Source organism: Pan troglodytes, chromosome 2 (assembly GCF_028858775.2).
Source record: "Pan troglodytes isolate AG18354 chromosome 2, NHGRI_mPanTro3-v2.0_pri, whole genome shotgun sequence".
In the NCBI taxonomy this organism is placed as follows: domain Eukaryota; kingdom Metazoa; phylum Chordata; class Mammalia; order Primates; family Hominidae; genus Pan; species Pan troglodytes.
In genome coordinates, this window is record NC_086015.1 from 152,965,837 (window position 1) to 152,984,948 (window position 19,112).

Consider the following 19,112-nt stretch of genomic DNA (forward strand, 5'->3'; position numbering starts at 1 on the left):
TGTCTTAGTTTTGGATTTTTAAAAAGAGGGCCCACAAAATTGTATTAACTTTACAAAACCTGGATCTGTCCATTCTGTGCTTGCAAACGTATCTACTATGCCTAGGCCACACAGGACAGCAGATGGGAGCAACAGTGCCTATTTAGGCAATTATCTTCAACCTTGCCACATGTGGCCCCTGACTCCCAAGTTTCTGGATTCCTCGTTCATACCCCAGGAGTCAACATATGCCTATCTGATTTGGACTTTTTCTTCCTGAATATGGAAATTGTTTCTCTGGTTTGAGCTTCCTGTGGTGGAAGAAACAAAATAAAACATTGGTTAGAACTTAAAGGCCATCAATAAAAGCATACTGGTTTGGCAGTATAAATTGTTGGAAAGAACCCAGTCCTGGGTGTATGATTATCATTTATTAGCAGTGTAACCTTGATCAGATCACTTAACTTCTCTGAACTTCAGTTTTCTCATCAATAAAAGGAATTAAAATAGCACCATAGGTCTCCATGAGCCTAAAGGTTAGTAAAAGGGCCCTGGAGCCAGCTCAGATTTCAGGATCTGAGCTGACACAACCCTGCTCCTGGAATGGTTTCTCAGGTGCAATGTGCCCAGGCAGCCATGAATATATCCTATGAGGTGTTTATAGTGAAGAGTACCAATTGGTATCATCTGTAAAGAAAGGCATTAATTCATTCACTCATTTGTTTAGGTACTCCTTGTTTCAGAAAGGATGAATGCCAGTTTATGAATGTATGTGAAATAAAAACAGAATAACAAGCAGATAAGCATGTGGATCAGAAAGAGGAAAGCAAAAGCCAGGGCAGTGATTTCAGAGCTAGAAGCAGGTCTAAAATGAACATCTGGTACCATATAGGTTGACGTAAGACTAGGTGTGTGTGTGCGTGTGTGTGTGTGTGCATGTATATGTATGTATTGGACCTGTGTGATATGTCACTAAGCCTCAAGTCACAAAATCACACATATTAAGATATACTTATCATGATAGATTTATGATAAGTTAGTCATTAGATATTCTACCACCAGAATTCCCTTATCCCTTCATTACTCATCTTCTTCTTAATCCCTAAAATCTTTCTTTCTCCATCTCCTTTATTAAAGCTGCTCTCTCTAAGCCCACCAAAGACCTTTAAAGCAAATCCAAAGCTTTTTTATCTCAGAATTGTCTTTGGACTTTTACCAGCATCTTGAAAACAGTCTCATCATCTGTTACAATACGAAGTTCCAGTTCTCCTCCTGACTCTGACAGCTTTCCATGTCTCATTTTTTGACTCTTCCGTGTGCTTGCCTTGACCTCAGCCTGTCCTGAGTGCCAGCCATTGGCCCTTAAGACGTTCCTCTCTATATTTACTCTCTGAGGAATGTACCCCTCATAGGGCTTGGTCTCCACCTACATGGGCAGGATCAGTATCTGCTAACCCAAACCATCACTCAAGCACTAGCACCATGTTTGCAGTAAAGGGAAATTAGCAGTTGTACTTACAGCTTTGCCACTAACTGACCAGCTGAGTAACTTTTTTTAAAAAAAGTACTCTCTGAGTTTCCTCATATATAAAGCTTAAAACCCAGAAAATAGCTCCTTTCCTCAATTTCCCCACCACTGTCCTAGTGTGAGAGCTTTGATTCTTTTCTCTACTTAAATGTGATCTAGGGCCAGGTGCAGTAGCTCACTCCTGTAATCCCAGCACTTTGGGAGGCCAAGGTGGGTGGATCACTTGAGGTCAGGAGTTTGAGACCAGCCTGGCCAACATGGTGAAACCCTGTCTCTATAAAAAATACACACACACACACACACAAATTAGCCAGGCATGGTGGGATGCACCTGTAGTCCCAGCTACTCAGGAGGCTGAGGTGAGAGAATCACTCAAATCCAGGAGGCAGCGGTTGCAGTAAGCTGAGGTTGTGCCACTGCACTCCAGCCTGGGTGATGGAGTGAGACCCTGTCTCAAAAAAAAAAAGTGATCTAGCATGATGTTCTGTCCTGTTCTGCCTTCTGTGTTTCACAGATTTGTCTCTTCCACTGCGAATGGACCTAATTAATACTGGGATTATCAAACTTGCCAGTTAGTGTATCACCCTGCCTGCAGGCTTTCCTCACTCCTTTCTATATTTCATATTGCTTGCTACCAGATTAAACCTCTCTTAAAACACTCCTGTTCTAGGCCGGGTGTGGTGGCTCACACCTGTAATCCCAGCACTTTGGGAGGCCAAGGCGGGCAGATCAGAAGGTCAGGAGATGGAGACCATCCTGGCCAACAGGGTGAAACCCCGTCTCTACTAAAATACAAAACATTAGCTGGGAGTGGTGGCGCGTGCCTGTAGTCCCAGCTACTCAGGAGGCTGAGGCAGGGGAATCGCTTGAACCTGGGAGGCGGAGGTTGCAGTAAGCTGAGATCGTGCCACTGCACTCTAACCTGGCAACAGGCAAGACTGCGACTCAAAAACAAACAACAACAACAAAAAAACAAAAAACACTCCTGTTCCAGAAGGTGCATGGCTCTAGCTGCAGCCACAGCAAGGCTGAGCTCTGTTCCCTCACCTTAAGACCCTCCTCCTTCTGCCCTTGGCTGTGTTTCCCAGTGCTCTCAGCAAGGTTCCTCCACTCTGCAGAACAGTCTCCTGCTTTCTGTCCCTCCCTGGAATGTCTTCCCTTTCTCCTCTCAGATGATCCATGGTTCCCACATCTTTGTGTGCTCCAGCCCCACTTTCTCCAGAATGCCTTCCCTACATGCTTTCAGCCTGCATTGAGCTGACTTACTGGATTTTAACTGAGTGTATATTTATGTCTCATTTCTATCACTTTACTGTAAACACCCAGAGTGCAGAGGCAGCTTTGCAAATGTTTGTATGAGCTAGTATGTACAGTGATTAATTGAGCTACTTAAATCTTTGATTTTCAACCTGGACATGACTGCTTCTCCAAACTCTTCTGATTTTCCACTGCCTGTGGAAAAGGGGCCAAGGTTCAACTCCTGATAGCAGCAGGGATGATTCATTGGTTAGAAAGAGAGGTCCTGTAAGAGAAGCTGATCAAGGACTCTTTTTACCTTCTAGCTTTAAAAAAGGTGAGCTGGCTGCTTAAGGAATACTAGTTATGCTTTAGGTAAAGGTATGAAGCATATGAAGCAGGCCAAATGGCCCTTCCTCCCTTCCCTTTGAGGTTCTTCTTTCCTTGCCTCTCCTCTGATGCTCTGTGTCCTCATGGTGGCCAAAACAGCCTACTCAGGTCATGCTTAGACCCTTAACCTTATATCTGAACACCCTCATTTCCTAAAGTTCCTACTCCCAGAGGGTCATTTTAAGGAGTAGGTATGTTGTCCTTGACACATGCTGAGCAAGTCATTTAATCATTAAGATGATTTGCTTTTTTTCAAGTCTGTAAAAGTTGGGGTTGGGTCAATTCAAATTATCTTCCAGCTTAAAACGTCACATTATAATCTGAACAGTATAAGCCTAAAGAATAGTCAACCAGAGTTTATCCTAGTTTTGTTTCATCCTCTGGTACTTCATTAAATAACTAAATTATCAGTTGGTTGGGGACAAATGCCACTGTGTGCCCTTCCTTATGTGAGCCCCCATCATGTTCTAGGCAGGGTTCAGCCTCCAGCAAGCATGCAGAGCAGGTATGTGCACTATAGCAAAGTACTCTGAGGAGAAATTGTAGAACTTCACTTCCCCTGATCAAAAACAAGGAAAAAAATTATGTCAAAGTTTTGAGAGCCTTAATTTAAAATAACAGGAAAGAATAATGCTAAGCAAATACTACAGTCAGGAGAAGTATCAATAAATGCAAATTTAGCAGTTATATAAAGCAAAACTACTTAACTAAGGATACCTACAAAGCCCTATGTATATGTTGGGAGAACTCAAATTTCATTGCAATGTTACAACACAATGTTACCTAAGGTTGTGCTGGTTGTCAGCAAGGATTCATTTACTTCAAGTAATTTATATAAGGTTCTAACCATTTTTTAAAAGTGTGAAATGCTTCATGAACTTGTGTGTCATCGTCAGGTAGGGGCCATGTTAATCATCTCTGTATCGTCAAATCATTTTTTAGTATGCTTAAAACAAATCTGACAGCCTTTTTTGTTTGTCTTATTGATGTTTGGCTACTGCAGACATGACCTGGAAGTACAGATTTTTTTTTTTTTTTTTCGAGACAGGGTCTTGCTATCACCCAGGCTGGAGTGCAGTGGTGTGATCATAGCTCACTGTAGCCTTAACCTCTTGGTCCAAGTGATCCTCCTACCTCAGCCTCCCAAGCAGCTGGGCACCACCACATCCTGCTATTGTTTTTGTTTTTTGTTTTTTGTACAGATGAGCATCTCACTATGTTGCCTAGGCTGGTCTTGAACTACTGAGCTTAAGTGATCCCCCCTCTCTTGGCCTCCAAAAGTGCTAGCATTAGAGGTATGAATCACTAGTCACTATGCCCAGCCAAGGTATAGTATTTAGAGAGAGGTTGTAATTTCTATAACGGATAAACACTATTCCACTAACGCAGATTTTCAGCCAGTATAGCATTGGCGTCACATTGTTAAAAAGATTATTTTAATATAATCAGCAACATTTTAAGATGAAATTGCCCAAAGCAGGGTTCAGAATAGCATGTATCATATGCTACTTTGCATTAAAAACGGGAAAAAGAATATGTACTTGAACTTGCATTTATACATGCTTGAAGTACATTTTGAAAGAGAAGAGATGAAGTGGCCTGAGTTTTGCTCTTCCACCTTGAGGATATTAATGAATCTGCTTTGAGAACAAGACTTGACAGGGCTATGAGACCCTCCTTATTTCTTAGTCTGTAGACCCAGACCCAAGAATGAAATGTTGATAATTCATATCCATACTGAACTTACAGAGGTTTCCATTTAGAAATAATGCCTCCATTTGTTCAGATTTAATTTGCAAATGGTTTTGATTGTAAATCTTCAAAACAATAATGGTTGCCTGTGAGGAGGGAACTAAGTGCTTGTAGGGCCAGGAGAGGGAGGGCAACTTACCACTACACATCCTTTTCACTTCTGATATTTAAACTATGTAAATGTGTTAACTGTTTTAAAGTGAATATGTAAATAAAGTTAACAGATAGTATATGAAAATCTAGATTTCTATTTTCTCTTGAAAAGCTGCAAAATCTGGTATCAAAGGACCCTAGTGCCAAATGGTAGCTGATATCAAATATACTGGGCAGTACCAATATCAGTCTGGTAGTCCTTGAGGGTGTTGCAATCATACATCTCCAGGCCCCTTGGGGTTCGGAGACAGTAGACACTCATGGGGAGGCCACATCTCAGAGTTACCAGTGTTCTCAGATCAGACACTGTTTTATCAAGAAGGGAAATGCTCTCCATTACTGGCATTGTGTCTTGAGTTACAGCATTGAACACGTATAGAGTAGGCTTGTCTTCTTCCTAAAGGGAAAGAAAAGGAGGGAACTTATTGTCTGGAGGTTCAGATGAGGACCAAGCATTTCAAGGGGTAGCTTTGAGCACCTCTAGCTCCACGACATGGGTGTTAATGTGAGAGCAATAGTCAGTTGAGTTCTCTGCCTTCTGGTCTGAGTCTAGCTCTTATGTCCTGAGATATTAACAGGTCCCCCTGTTTGAGTGAAGTGAAAAAGACTTGGCAAGGCTTTGAGACCCTTTGACTTCTTAGTCTACAGACCCAGATACATAAGAGTGTTGATAATTTATATCCATCCTGTGCTTATGGAGGTGTTAGTTTAGAAAACATTCCTCTGTTGTGCAGTACTTTAATTTGGAATACTGTGGATTTGAAATCTTCAGTCAATTATTATTTTTTTTTTTCTGAGAGGTTATTCCTGGCAAGTGGAACTGAGTTGAGAGTGGAAGGGAGTGTTTGCTTATCATTTTGTGCTTTTCATTGTCTGTATGGTTTGACTTTTTTAAAAGCCAAATATGTTTACTTTTATTATTTATCTTTCTTGTCTGTCTTCCTTTTTTTTTTTTTTTTTTTTTTTTTGTCTCACTATGATGCCCAGGCTGGTCTCAAACTCCTGGGCTCAAGCGATCTTCCTACCTTGGCCTCCCATAGTGTTGGGATTACAGGCGCGAGCCACTGCACCTGGCCTACTTTTACTGTTTAAAAAGGGAAATACCAAACATAGGTTTAGAAAAGTTTCTTTTGTTTCTTTCATTTTGTAATCTAAGTAGGAAAGCAAGTAGAATTGAGATATCTGAAGCAGAGTTAAGATGGAAAGTTTGGGGAAAATATTAATCCTTCTGTTAACAACAGTTTAAGCCAAACCAAAACTCAAAATACAGCGAATAGGAAAAATGGGAAGCAAGTGGGGAGGAAAAGGTTATTATCATTTCCACTTTTCTCATGAAAAATGAAACTGACTTTACTTCCTCTTTAGCAGATTCAGGACAATAATATTTTTCTGCAACGGCCTGTTGTTGGGTTGGCAGATGTCAGTGCGTGGCACCGTCACGGAATGCCCATGAATGCGGGACTCTCTCAGAACCTGGTGGTTCTTCAGGGGGCTCCAACCTGTCAATGCTGTCTTGCCCCTCCTTTGTTTCCTTCCTCTATTTCTTCCATCAGAATCCCTCTCTGGTTCCTCCAGGGCCCCCCCAATCCTGCAGACTTATAATAAATTAAATGCTCCTCTCCCACGTAACACATTGCAGTAATATGGTCAACATGCGGACCTTTTTCAAAAAGCCTTTGAGGAGTGATGTTACTGATGAAATTTAAGGCTGCAATACTTTGATCTAGGGCCCATTTCAGTGACTGAAGTGATTAGGAACAGTTTCAGTCCCTCTGTGGCTGTGCATGAAGCCAGATCAGCAAGCTGAGCTGCCCACTGAGCCTAAAGTGCTTGGAACAATTTTTCATGATAGTTTCTCATAAACCCATGCAATACAAATTTAAAGGACATAGGATTGACTCTTTCACTTTTGCCATGCCGTGCTTTCCTATGGTTCCATAAGGGAAGTATCTGTTCAAGCTAATGTAGATAATATTTATGGGCAGGCAGAAATTCCTATGAAAACTGAATAAAAAGATAGTGGGAAAGAGAGAAAAATTATATTTTATGTAATAGCTCTTTTTTATTTCTTTAAAAATTCCTAATTTATATTTAGAATTAAATGCAAATAACAAATTAAATGCAAACAAATGACAAAATAAATCCAAACAGAATAACATGCAAACAAAATAACAGAGTCCCAAGTCACTCTTTAAAAAAAAAATTTTTTTTTAGAGTCTAGGGCTCACTATGTTGCCCAGGCTGGTCTTGAACTTCTGGGCTCAAGCAGTCTCCCACCTCCTGAGTAGCTGGGGAAAGAATTCTCCTCCATTCCCAGCTCTCAAGTCACTCTTAAGTTAACTAGGTATGTGAGGTTAGATAAGTTAAAAAGAAGCTTCTCAGAATATGAATAATCGTATACTTATATCTATAAAGATAAGCATGTATAACTTAGTATACATATAACTGACTCTGGAACAAGTAATAAGGGAGAACTGCAAAATATCTGGCAATTTTTTTGAGATAGGGTCTCACTCTGTTGCACTATCAGAGCTCACAGTAACCTCAAACTCCTCGACTCAAGCAATCCTCCCACCTCAGCCTCCCAAGTACAGGCACTCACCACCAAACCCAGCTACATTTTAAATTCTTATTTGTAGAGACAGGGCCTAGCTATGTTGTCCAGGCTGGTCTGGACCCCCTGGCCTCAAGCAATCCATCCACCTCAGCCTCCCAAAGTATTGGGATTACAGGAGTGAGCTTCTGTGCCCAGCTGATCTGACAATCTTTAGATGAAAATAAAAAGTGCAAGGAAGAAAATATTACTAATTATTAATGAAGCCAGGTTCTTAAGTCTCAAGAAAATTAACACCTGCCGAGTCTGTTCATTTTTTTTTTTAAGCGCTCAGGAACTTTTTATCACATAAATAAATAATAAATGTTGAATGACATCCCAGGCCTTTTTAATCAATAATGTATCTGGATAATAGTTCTCATTGCACTTTTTAACTCTACGTACTCACCTTTGTATAAACCTTGTTTTTATGGGAAAACCCATTTTGAGTTCTAGTGAGGCACATTAGTTGTCGATATTTTCTAATTTGGTTGTATGACGAGGGAGTAGGTAGATGCCAATTAATAGCAACTTGCTAATCCACCTTATCCACATAACAGAAGGCATCTCTACCTCTCTGTCTATATGATACTCCTCCCCAAGTATTCTGAATCAGAGAAGGCTGGTCAGTCACAACCAAGGAAGTCAGACGCTATTAAATAATACCACACACAAATCATTGTTGGACATGTACAAAATTAGACTTTTTCCTTTATAAACAAACTGAGATGCAAACAAACCAACCTAAGAGATATACACAAAGTATCTTACTTTTCAATAAAAACAAATACGTTCTATCTCATGAGAATAATTCCATGCTTACCTTCAAAAAACAAATGCAAACTTACTGTAAATTCATACATGTACTTTAACAATAAGAAAGGAAAAGCTAAACAGAACTGACCGAAAGAAAACAAGTTAATGAAAGTTTTGAATGTACTGCTGTATTTTTTCTCAAGTTCCGCTTTTTTATATTTTGCTGTTTTGGAGTTACAGCCCTAAGTAAGCAGAAGCTTGCTGAACTATTCCAGAGTGAACAAAAGGGGAAGTAATATTTGTTTTTGTTGAACCAAATGAATTCCAGTGAGATGTCTCCATAAACTTCTCCTCTTGTGTGGTAGTCATTCTGGAGAGATTATCCGTGGAGTCTTGGACACTGAACTGGAACACCTTTCTTCACCAGATTCTTTTCATACCTTTTGTTATGACTCATCTTAGAAAAGAGGGCCATTTTTAAGAAACATGCTTTCATGTGTAAATTTTAAAGAAACATATTTATACATGTTTTTGTGTATAAAAATGCATAAATGTAAAACCACATATATTGGATTTTGGTGTTTATACATTAACAGTACCTCTCGAAAGCTAAAATGTTTATCATTTTGAATCAAATTTAGACTTGTCAAGATAGTACAAACTTCTCTAACTTATCTGATAGACATCTACTCAATGGTACTACAGTTAACTCAATCTCTCAGCATAAAACAACTTTTCACAACATTCCAGGGATGTCAGGAGGGATTAACTATGTTTTGACCCCAGCACTTGGTTGGTACAAGTCTGGTTATAGAAGGAGGCAGGGAAACCAGAAGGAGTCCTAGGGAGGCTGAGCCCATTTCACACTCTGAAAAGCACAACCTGCTGGATAGTTGCCCCCTTTGCAGTAGAGCATGGACATGTGACAGGGTGCTCCCAATCAGACCTACCTATCCACCCCAACTTTGAATTACGAGCCAATAAGGCAGAGAAGCAACAGACACAGGAAAGTCTCTAGGCAATGGCATTTCTGAAGTTGCCGGCCTGGCAGCAGGGCTGGCAGCATGTCCAGTGCCTGTTTTGAGGGCTCAGTGTTGCCTGCAGTGGTGACCTTCCCAGATTAGTTCTGGGGCGTGCTTTAGATGTTGTTTCTGGCTGCATAATCTCTAAGACTGATTCTCCAATCTTCCGAAAACTACTCAATAGCTTTTCAATACTTATTTTCTGCTTAAATTATCTAGACTTTGTTTCTGCTGCTTCCAACTAAGAACCATGATGTTGGTCAGGGGAAAAGCCAAGAATACTGGGGAGTGCTTTGCCCTAAGAGTAGAGAAAAGTGGGATATGCCACAGTAAGGGAGAGAATGGATCCCTGAAATGCATCTCAGTACCTTGCTATGAATTGCAGACAATTATATACCATCTTGTTAATTTCCATACTTTACCTCTCAAACCTTTATCAATTCATTTATTTAATACCTATTTATGTACAGCCTACTATATATCTTATCTAGTACTATTCTAAGCACTGGGTGAAAACAGTGGACAAAACTTAAGCAATCGTTTCCATGATAACACAGGTTAAAATGAAGGGGGCAAAAGTGATAGTGCCTCTGCATGTTGTACAAAAACATACACTTTTGCAGTGCCTCATGCTATGGTTTATAGGAACACAGTGAACCGCAACAGCATCAGCAATAAATCGTCAGGACTGGCTCCTGTATTAATAGAAATTGGAGGTATATACCATAGAAAATATTGATTATGGCTTCCGTAAGAGTTCTTTTCCAAAGAAGGAAAAGTTAATACAATGTTCTTTATTATTATTATTATTTATTACACTTTAAGTTCTAGGGTACATGTGCACAACGTGCAGGTTTGTTACATATGTATACATGTGCCATGTTGGTGTGCTGCACCCATTAACTCGTCATTTACATTAGGTATATCTCCTAATGCTGTCCTTCCCCCTTCCCCCCACCCCACGACAGGCCGCAGTGTGTGATGTTCCCCACCCTGTGTCCAAGTGTTCTCATTGTTCAGTTCCTACCTATGAGTGAGAACATGTGGTGTTTGGTTTTCTATCCTTGCCATAGTTTGCTGAGAATGATGGTTTCCAGCTTCATCCATGTCCCTACAAAGGACATGAACTCATCCTTTTTTATGGCAGCATAGTATTCCATGGTGTATATGTGCCACATTTTCTTAATCCAGTCTATCACTGATGGACATTTGGGTTGGTTCCAAGTCTTTACTGTTGTGAATAGTGCTGCAATAAACATACATGTGCATGTGTCTTTATAGCAGCATGATTGATAATCCTTTGTGTATATACCCAGTAAAAAGATGGCTGGGTCAAATGGTATTTCCAGTTCTAGATCCTTGAGGAATCGCCATACTGTCTTCCACAATGACTGAACTAGTTTACAGTCCCACCAACAGTGTAAAAGTGTTCCTATTTCTCCACATCCTCTCCAGCACCTGTTGTTTCCTGACTTTTTAATGATCACCGTTCTAACTGGTGTGAGATGGTATCTCATTGTGGTTTTGATTTGCGTTTCTCTGATGGCCAGTGATGATGAACTTTTATTTATTTATTTATTTTTTGAGACAGAATCTCGCTTTTTCGCCCAGGCCAGAGTGCAGTGGTGCTATCTCAGCTCACTGCAAGCTCCACCTCCTGAGTTCACACCATTCTTCTGCCTCAGCCTCCCCAGTAGCTGGGACTACAGGCACCCGCCAACGCGCCTGGCTGATTTTTTGTATTTTTAGTAGAAACGGGGTTTCACTGTGTTAGCCAGGATGGTCTCGAGCTCCTGACCTCATGATCCACCCACCTCGACCTCCCAAAGTGCTGGGATTACAGGCGTGAGCCACCGCTCCCAGCCTGATGAGCATTTTTTCATGTGTCTTTTGGCTGCATAAATGTCTTCTTTTGAGAAGCATCTGTTCATGTCCTTTGCCCACTTTTTGATGGGGTTGTTTGATTTTTTCTTGCAAATTTGTTTAAGTTCTTTGTAGATTCTGGATATTAGCCATTTGTCAGATGGGTAGATTGTAAAAATTTTCTCCAATTCTGTAGGTTGCCTCTTCACTCTGATGGTAGTTTCTTTCGCTGTGCAGAAACTCTTTAGTTTAATTAGATCCCATTTATCAATTATGGCTTTTGTTGCCATTGCTTTTGGTGTTTTAGTCATGAAGTCCTTGCCCATGCCTATGTCCCAAATGGTATTGCCTAGGTTTTCTTCTAGTGTTTTTATGGTTTTAGGTCTAACATTTAAGTCTTTAATCCATCTTGAATTAATTTTTGTATAAGGTGTAAGGAAGTTTCAACTTTCTACTTTGGCTAGCCAGTTTTCCCAGCACCATTTATTAAATAGGGAATGCTTTCCCCATTTCTTGTTTTTGTCAGGTTTGTCAAAGATCAGATGGTTGTCAATGTGTGATATTATTTCTGAGGGCTCTGTGTTGTTCCATTGGTCTATATATCTGTTTTTGTACCAGTACCATGCTGTTTTGGTTACTTTAGCCTTGTAGTATAGTTTGAAGTCAGGTAGCATGATGCCTCCAGCTTTGTTCTTTTGACTTAGGATCATCTTGGCAATGTGGGCTCTTTTTTGGTTCCATATGAACTTTAAACTAGTTTTTTCCAATTCTGTGAAGAAAGTCACTGGTAGCTTGATGGGGATGGCATTGAATCTATAAATTACCTTGGGCAGTATGGCCATTTTCACAATATTGATTCTTCCTATCCATGAGCATGGAATGTTCTTCCATTTGTTTGTGTCCTCTTTTATTTCGTTGAGCAGTGGTTTGTAGTTCTCCTTGAAGAGGTCCTTCACATCCCTTGTAAGTTGGATTCCTAGGTATTTTATTCTCTTTGTAGCAATTGTGAATGGGAATTCACTCATGATTTGGCTCTCTGTCTGTTATAGGTGTATACGAATACTCGTGATTTTTGCACATTGATTTTGTATCCTGAGACTTTGCTGAAGTTGCTTATTAGCTTAAGGAGATTTTGGGCTGAGACAATGGGGTTTTCTAAATATACAATCATGTCATCTGCAAACAGGGACAATTTGACTTCCTCTTTTCCTAATTGAATACCCTTTATTTCTTTCTCTTGCCTGATTGCCCTGGCCAGAACTTCCAACACTATGTTGAATAGGAGTGGTGAGAATACAATGTTCTTTTCCCACTATTCTTGTATTACCCTTATTTCCATTTCTTTTCCAAATGCGTCTATATTACCATTAAAAGAAAAGCATAATATACAGGGAAGCTGGAAAAAGCATTGTCTAAAGAATGTATTTAACAGTAGATAATCTCTGTATTTATCCAGTGTCTTTCTCTGTTTTTCACACAAGCAGAACCTTGTAAGCACACAAAAATATGAGCACAATAAAGAAGCCAACTATTTTGGATTTATTTCATGAGACATAATATCTACTTGTATCTTTTTAGAAAGAAAAACCACTTACTTGCCAAGTTTTTGAACTTTACAAAAGTTTTGGGTTCACATTATGATATTTCTAAGTTGTACCAAAATTTAGAGATGCTAAAGAGACACACTTCAGGGATTCATTCCCTCCCTTACTGTGGCATCTTCCATCTCAAGGCAAACTAACTTTCACAAAGTAACATGATTAAACACAGTTAAGTAGGGAAGGTACTACTTAAATGTGTATATATTTAATTATTCAGTAAAGCAACTAACATGACTTGGAAATCAGCCTTGGTAACCTGAGATAGATCAAGCATGATAGAGCTGATATGACTGCATTCTTTGAGGCCTGGGATATTCTCTAAATGTGATTCTACTGGACAGCATGAAGAGTACAGTTAGTAAAATTTTAGGGAACTTGAGAGTTTTTAACTAAACTCTGTGTGTTGTCCAGTCCTGTGACTTCTGCCCTGGCTCTCTTGAATAAACTCCTCTTTTTTTTTTTTTGAGACAGGGTCTCAGTCTCTTGCACAGGCTGGGTTCAATTGATCCTCCCGCCTCCGCCTCACAAGTAGCTGGGATTATAGGTGTGCACCACCACACCCGAAAAAATTTTAAAATATTTTTGTAGAGATGGGGTCTCACCATCTTGCTCAGGTTGGTTTCACTGAATAACCTCTTTTACCCCTACTTTTTATTTATAGAATTAGCAGTTTAAAACTTCAGGTAAAAGAGTTCAGCGTGAAGCTTGCATCACTGTGATATATGATGCTTTATTGGCAGAATTTAGGAAATGTTTTTGTAAGTAAAACTGTGAACATAGGTTGCATCTGGGGAGGGAAACTGGGGGCCAGAGAAGGGAGAGTTTTTTCTTTTTCTTTTCTTTTCTTTTTCTTTTTTTGAGACAGAGTCTCACTCTATCACCTAGGCTGGAGTACAGTGGGGTGATCTCGGCTCACTGTAACCTCCGCCTCCAGGGTTCAAGTGATTCTTTTCCTCAGCCTCCTGAGTAGATGGGATTACAGGTGTGCCCACCACACCCAGCTAATTTTTGTATTTTTATTAGAGATGGGGTTTCACCATGTTGGCCAGACTGGTCTTGAACTCCCAACCTCAGGTGATCCTCCCACCTCAGCCTCCTAAAGTGCTGGGTTACAGGTGTGAGCCACCACACCTGGCTAGGAGACTTTTTTACTGTGTATCTTTTTGTTCCTTTTGAATTGAGAACCATGTGAACATACTACCTAGTCAAAAATAAATTTTAAAATGTTATATAATAAAAATAAAATCAGTCCTTAGTTAAATAAAAGTATCCTATCCATACTGTTAAAAACCTTGTCTACATCCCTGAAAAGCCGTCAGATTCTTCCAGTCAGCTCAAATGTTAGTATTGAACTTACACTACCATCTCTAAGCAAGCAAACAATAAAAAGTCTTGAACCTTATGATTGGCATCACAGACTTCTGGGAAATTTTAGAGAGTTGATCCTGTACGGCACCAAAAACCTAGTATGGAAATATATTTAAATATGTAAAGAGAAGACATTAAGAAGTGGCTGGAATTTGGTCTGCTTTGAAATGTAATGTTATACTTCCATTTTCTGAGTAAAAGAGGCAGAAAATAAAACATTAAAAACGTATGTAAATATGGTCTTTTGTTTACATAAATGGGATGATTCAATGATCATTATTCTGTGACTTGTCTTTCCTACTTAATAATAAATATTGAAGAATATTCTTTTTTTTTTTTTTTTCGAGACGGGGTCTCACTCTGTTGCCCAGGCTGGAGTGCAGTGGCTCGAGCTCAGCTCACTGCAACCTCGCCCTCCTGGGTTCAAGTGATTCTCCTGCCTCAGCCTAATGAGTAGCTGGGACTACAGGCTCATGCCATCACGCGCAGCTAATTTTTGTGTTTTTAGTAGAGATGGGGTTTCACCACGTTGGCCAGGATGGTCTCTATCTCCTGACCTCATGATCTTCCCACCCAGGCATGAGCCACCGCACCCAGCCCAGAGTATTCCTTTTAAACATCCATTTAGTCAAGTACTAACATATATTAAAAGAAAGAGTTAACTTTGACTACCATAATTTTTAAAAATGTTAAATATGAGAAACTTGGTGCCCCATTTAGCGGAGAATGTATACTTTCCTAAGTTTCCTAAAGTTCATATTTTTATATACGGTAAAGCACCAACACAGGATAATACTTCTACCCTAGAGCAGCAGCATTTAAATTCTTTGGACCATCCGTTCCTTAAAAAAATTGTTGACCATAAAGGATCTTAGACTCAGAAAATCTCCAGGCACATTAATTTTGTTTATATTACAACTTTAGGGTTTTTTAAGGTTCTTAAAGCCCAACCGTGCATCTTAAGCACCATTGATTAAGGAACCTCTATAAATGAAAAAATATCTTTATTGCCTGTACACCTAATTGGAATGGCTACTTTGGCTGGATTTGGATGTAGAAAATTCCCTTTCATTCTTATTGTTACTGAGAATTTCTTCTCCTTCCTCATTCCACTGCCAGTAATCACTGTGGCCCCACCAAAGTGATCTAATGCTCTTCTTCCCACATCAAAATTCCAGATCTGCCCCTTGGCTTGGTTTTCATATCGGTTCTGAGATGACAGGACTGGGCAGGCAATAAAGGGTGTGGGGAGGCAAGAGGAAGAAGAGTAAAGAGGGGGCAACTTTATCCCTTCTCCATGTCTTACTTCCCCTTACAGCACAAAGCATGCGTAAGACCTGTTATACAAATGGAAGTGAGGAGAAGGCAAAAAGAGACAATTTCTTTTTAAGTTATGGAATTACTTTGGTTGACTTATCCCCAACTTTATTCAAAATGAGATAGATATGTTAGACGAATATTATCCTGACCATCATACCTTAACAAAGCATTTGAGAGTTGAACAGAAAGATATTCCAACATCAGCAAGACTCCAACTGTCCTTTAGAGCAGCTCCGGCATACATTAACTCCAGATACCGCCTGCCTTGTTTGTCTTCAGAGAGAGGAATGTGGAAATAATCCTTAAAAATCAATAGCATATTATGAAAACAGTACATCCTTACGTTACTAGACCAGAAATGTACTCTCTTTCCCTTTACATTTTTTTCCTCTGGGCATTATAATTGTTTGGGACAAAGGGAAGAAGTATTAAATAGGGGTTCTTAACTTAGAGAACTTCCAAAACATTTATGGGTAGAATTTAGATGGGAAGAAACTACATCTTTATTTTATTAACTCTAAATGAAATTGAGATTTTCTTTCAACTATACATGTAGGCAGCAAATTAAAGTAGGAGTAGTCGCTGTACCTGTGACTGACACCAATAGAAGTCACAGATGTTTTCATATCACATTACAGTTGTTGCAAATATTTCAAAATATTATTTCTACTGATCTGTATTTTGAAAATAATAGTTATTAGATGAGCTGCTAGAACTTGTTAGTTAATGTGTTAATTAGGAAGTCCACATGTCACTATAACATACATTTGCTTTTTAATATTGGAAAATGTATTTCAATATAACAAATTTCATTTCTATCATATCTGTTTTATTTTATGCATTTAAAGACATTCTGAGAAGCAGTCTATAGACATCACCAGACTTCCAAAGGGGTTAATAAAACATAGAGGTTAAGATCCCTTGTGTTACAAGATTTAGATTTCAGTCATCATAATAATCTACTGAATATCATGTAACTATGGTTCAGTAAATGCCGCTTAGCAAATAGGAATGACCATCTCCAAGTTAAATATTTGATGATCAGAAACTAAATATTTTGCTTAATTTTTTATTTTAGAGTGAACATTTATATGAAATTTATAAGGAAGATACTATACCCAAGTTATTTCTTATTCTGGCTCTGTGATCCTAGGTAAGATAGTCAACCTCTCAGAGCTTCAGTTTTTCCTGAATGCAAAATGAAGCCATAGCTCACAAGTTCTCTAAAGTCCTCTCTGCTTCCAAAATCTTCGGTTCTTTGTAGTTGTTTGCTCACCAAATAAGACATTTATCTGATGACTGGCATGTCCCACGTATATAGCCTGAAGTTGGTGTCTTGCTTTGGTCCTTTTATGAAGAATTGCAATAATATTATCTGGCCTATGCACAACCCACACATTCCCTAAAAAGAAGTCAGACTTTTTTTTTTTCTTGATAATTGACTGGCTCTTTTTGCTTTCTTATCCAACACTACCAGAGTTACTATCTTCTTATAAATCTATTGTGTAAGCAAATAATAGTATTTTCAAATAGTTTTCGTTCCCTGTTTGCTGAAAATGTACCCAATAGCATCTCTACCCTTTGTACATTTTTAAATGCACTGCAGTGTTAAAATTAATGTACATTTTGGTGGTTTGGGAACGAAGTACATACCTTTATCATCAGCTTGACAACCTCCACAGTTTCATCTGCTGAAACATCAAACGGTTCAAAAGATCCTTCAAAGGCGATGAAAATCCTCATTGTACAATTACCTTTTCAAACAAAAAATATCCAACTTTTTCAAAGATTCTCCTGGATGGCTAGAAAAATTCCCGTTCACAATTAAGGACAAAAATGATAGCCAGAGGCAGCTGTCACTGTCTAGCCTCAAAGGTAAGTTGTAGAATGTGAAGAGCCTAATCCCACAGTGCCACAGTATCAGGCAACACAGACACCAGCTACTTTGGAGGAAATATTTATCTGCGGAAGGCAGTAGTCAATAGCCACCTTATTCCTATATTACGGAAACCAGCAAACTTGACAATGGTTGAGGCAAGTATGGACAAGCTTCAAGCATGTGATACAAAAATGCTACTCATAAATTACACTTTTGTGATGTGGTCCCCATCAACTGACTCCTGAATTCTTATTTACATAAGTACAGCTGATTGAAGAACCCTTAGAAATAGATATTTGATTGGGATGCACTAGCACAGGGTGAAGCAAAACAAGAGTTGATTTTATTGAATGTGATAATCCTGAAAGTTCTCTGTAAATAACTCTTGAGCTGAAACATTCTGGTTTCCATAACAACTTTGTGTACTTGTTCTCTGGCAGTATTTATAATCCTGCCACAGGGTACAGAACAATACCCACTTGCACCAGGGAGATGAATGTGTAGGCAAATCATTCTGTGGCTTTCTTTTCTGATTTCTGTGTCATAGAATCTGCTGAGTAGCAACACAATATAGTTGGTATTTTCTTTAATCCTTGCCTTTATGTTATTTAGAACAATTTCCCATTGTTATCTCCTTCAACCCCCACTTAGTGTTGGTGGAAAATATTTCAAACCCGCTCAATAAGCGAGCAAATAAGCTGAACATGGTGGCACATGCCTGCTGTCCCACCTACTCAGGAGGCTGAGATGGGAGGATAGTTTGAGCCCAGAAGTTTGGGGGTGTAATACGCTGTGATTGCACCTGCGAATAGCCACTGCTTTGCAGCCCAGGGAACATAGCAAGAATCTGTCTCTTCAATATAATAGAAGAAAATACTCCATTTATAAAAGGAAAGATAATGTATTAAGAATAAACTTGGCTGGGTGCGGTGGCTCACGCCTGTAATCCCAGCACTTTGGGAGGCCAAGTTGGGCAGATCACTTGAGGTCAGGAGTTCGAGACCAGCCTGGCCAACATGGTGAAACCTTGTCTCTACTAAAAATACAAAAATTAGCCAGGTGTGGTGGCACATGCCTGTAATCCCAGCTACTCTGGTGGCTGAGGCACAAGAATCACTTGAACCCTGGAGGCAGAGGTTGCAGTGAGCTGAGATCACACCACTGCCCTCCAGCCTGGGCAACAGAGTGAGACTCTGTCTCAAAAAAAAAAAAAAGAAAAAAAGAAAGAAAGAGAAAGAAAGAAAGAAAGAAAGATCTTAACAAGAAATGTGTAAGAGCCGTATAACATAAACATAAAATACAATCAATAAACATAAAAAAGGGCTGAACAAGTGGCAGGTATATCATAACCTTGGATGGAAGGTTCAAAATTATTTAAAGTCATCAATTCTTCCTAAATTTATCTATAAATTAATATTATCTCAATAAAAATACAAGCAAGATTTTTTTTGTTTATGTAAGCAAGATGGTTCTAAAATTCATGTAGAGAAAACAGGCAAGGATAGCTGGAAAAACTCTGGAAAAGAAGAGTAATGAGGGGGCAGTCACCTACTAGATGTTAGAATTTAATATAAGGCTACAGTAATTAAAACAGGATGGTACAGGCACATGAAGAGTCAGAAAAATCAATGTAAAAATAGAAAGCATAGAAATGGATTCAAATACATAAAAG

General features: G+C 39.2%; 1 protein-coding gene and 1 non-coding gene across 2 annotated transcripts in view; both read right to left on the reverse strand.

Moving 5' to 3' along the window:
* Nucleotides 1-17,803, reverse strand: part of ANKUB1 (ankyrin repeat and ubiquitin domain containing 1) — a 31,793-nt gene extending 13,990 nt beyond the window's left edge. Inside the window, exons 1-3 of the mRNA XM_016942150.2 lie at nt 17,215-17,803; nt 15,719-15,862; nt 5,219-5,435 (exon numbers count right to left, since the gene is read on the reverse strand). Coding sequence (XP_016797639.2) covers nt 5,219-5,435; nt 15,719-15,862; nt 17,215-17,304 — 451 coding nt within the window. The 5' untranslated portion in view covers nt 17,305-17,803. The remainder of the gene's footprint in view (nt 1-5,218; nt 5,436-15,718; nt 15,863-17,214) is intronic.
* Nucleotides 3,989-4,090, reverse strand: LOC112208778 (U6 spliceosomal RNA). Its single transcript, XR_002943346.1, has one exon. It is a non-coding gene; the product is annotated as a U6 spliceosomal RNA (small nuclear RNA).
* Nucleotides 17,804-19,112: the final 1,309 nt, after the last annotated feature.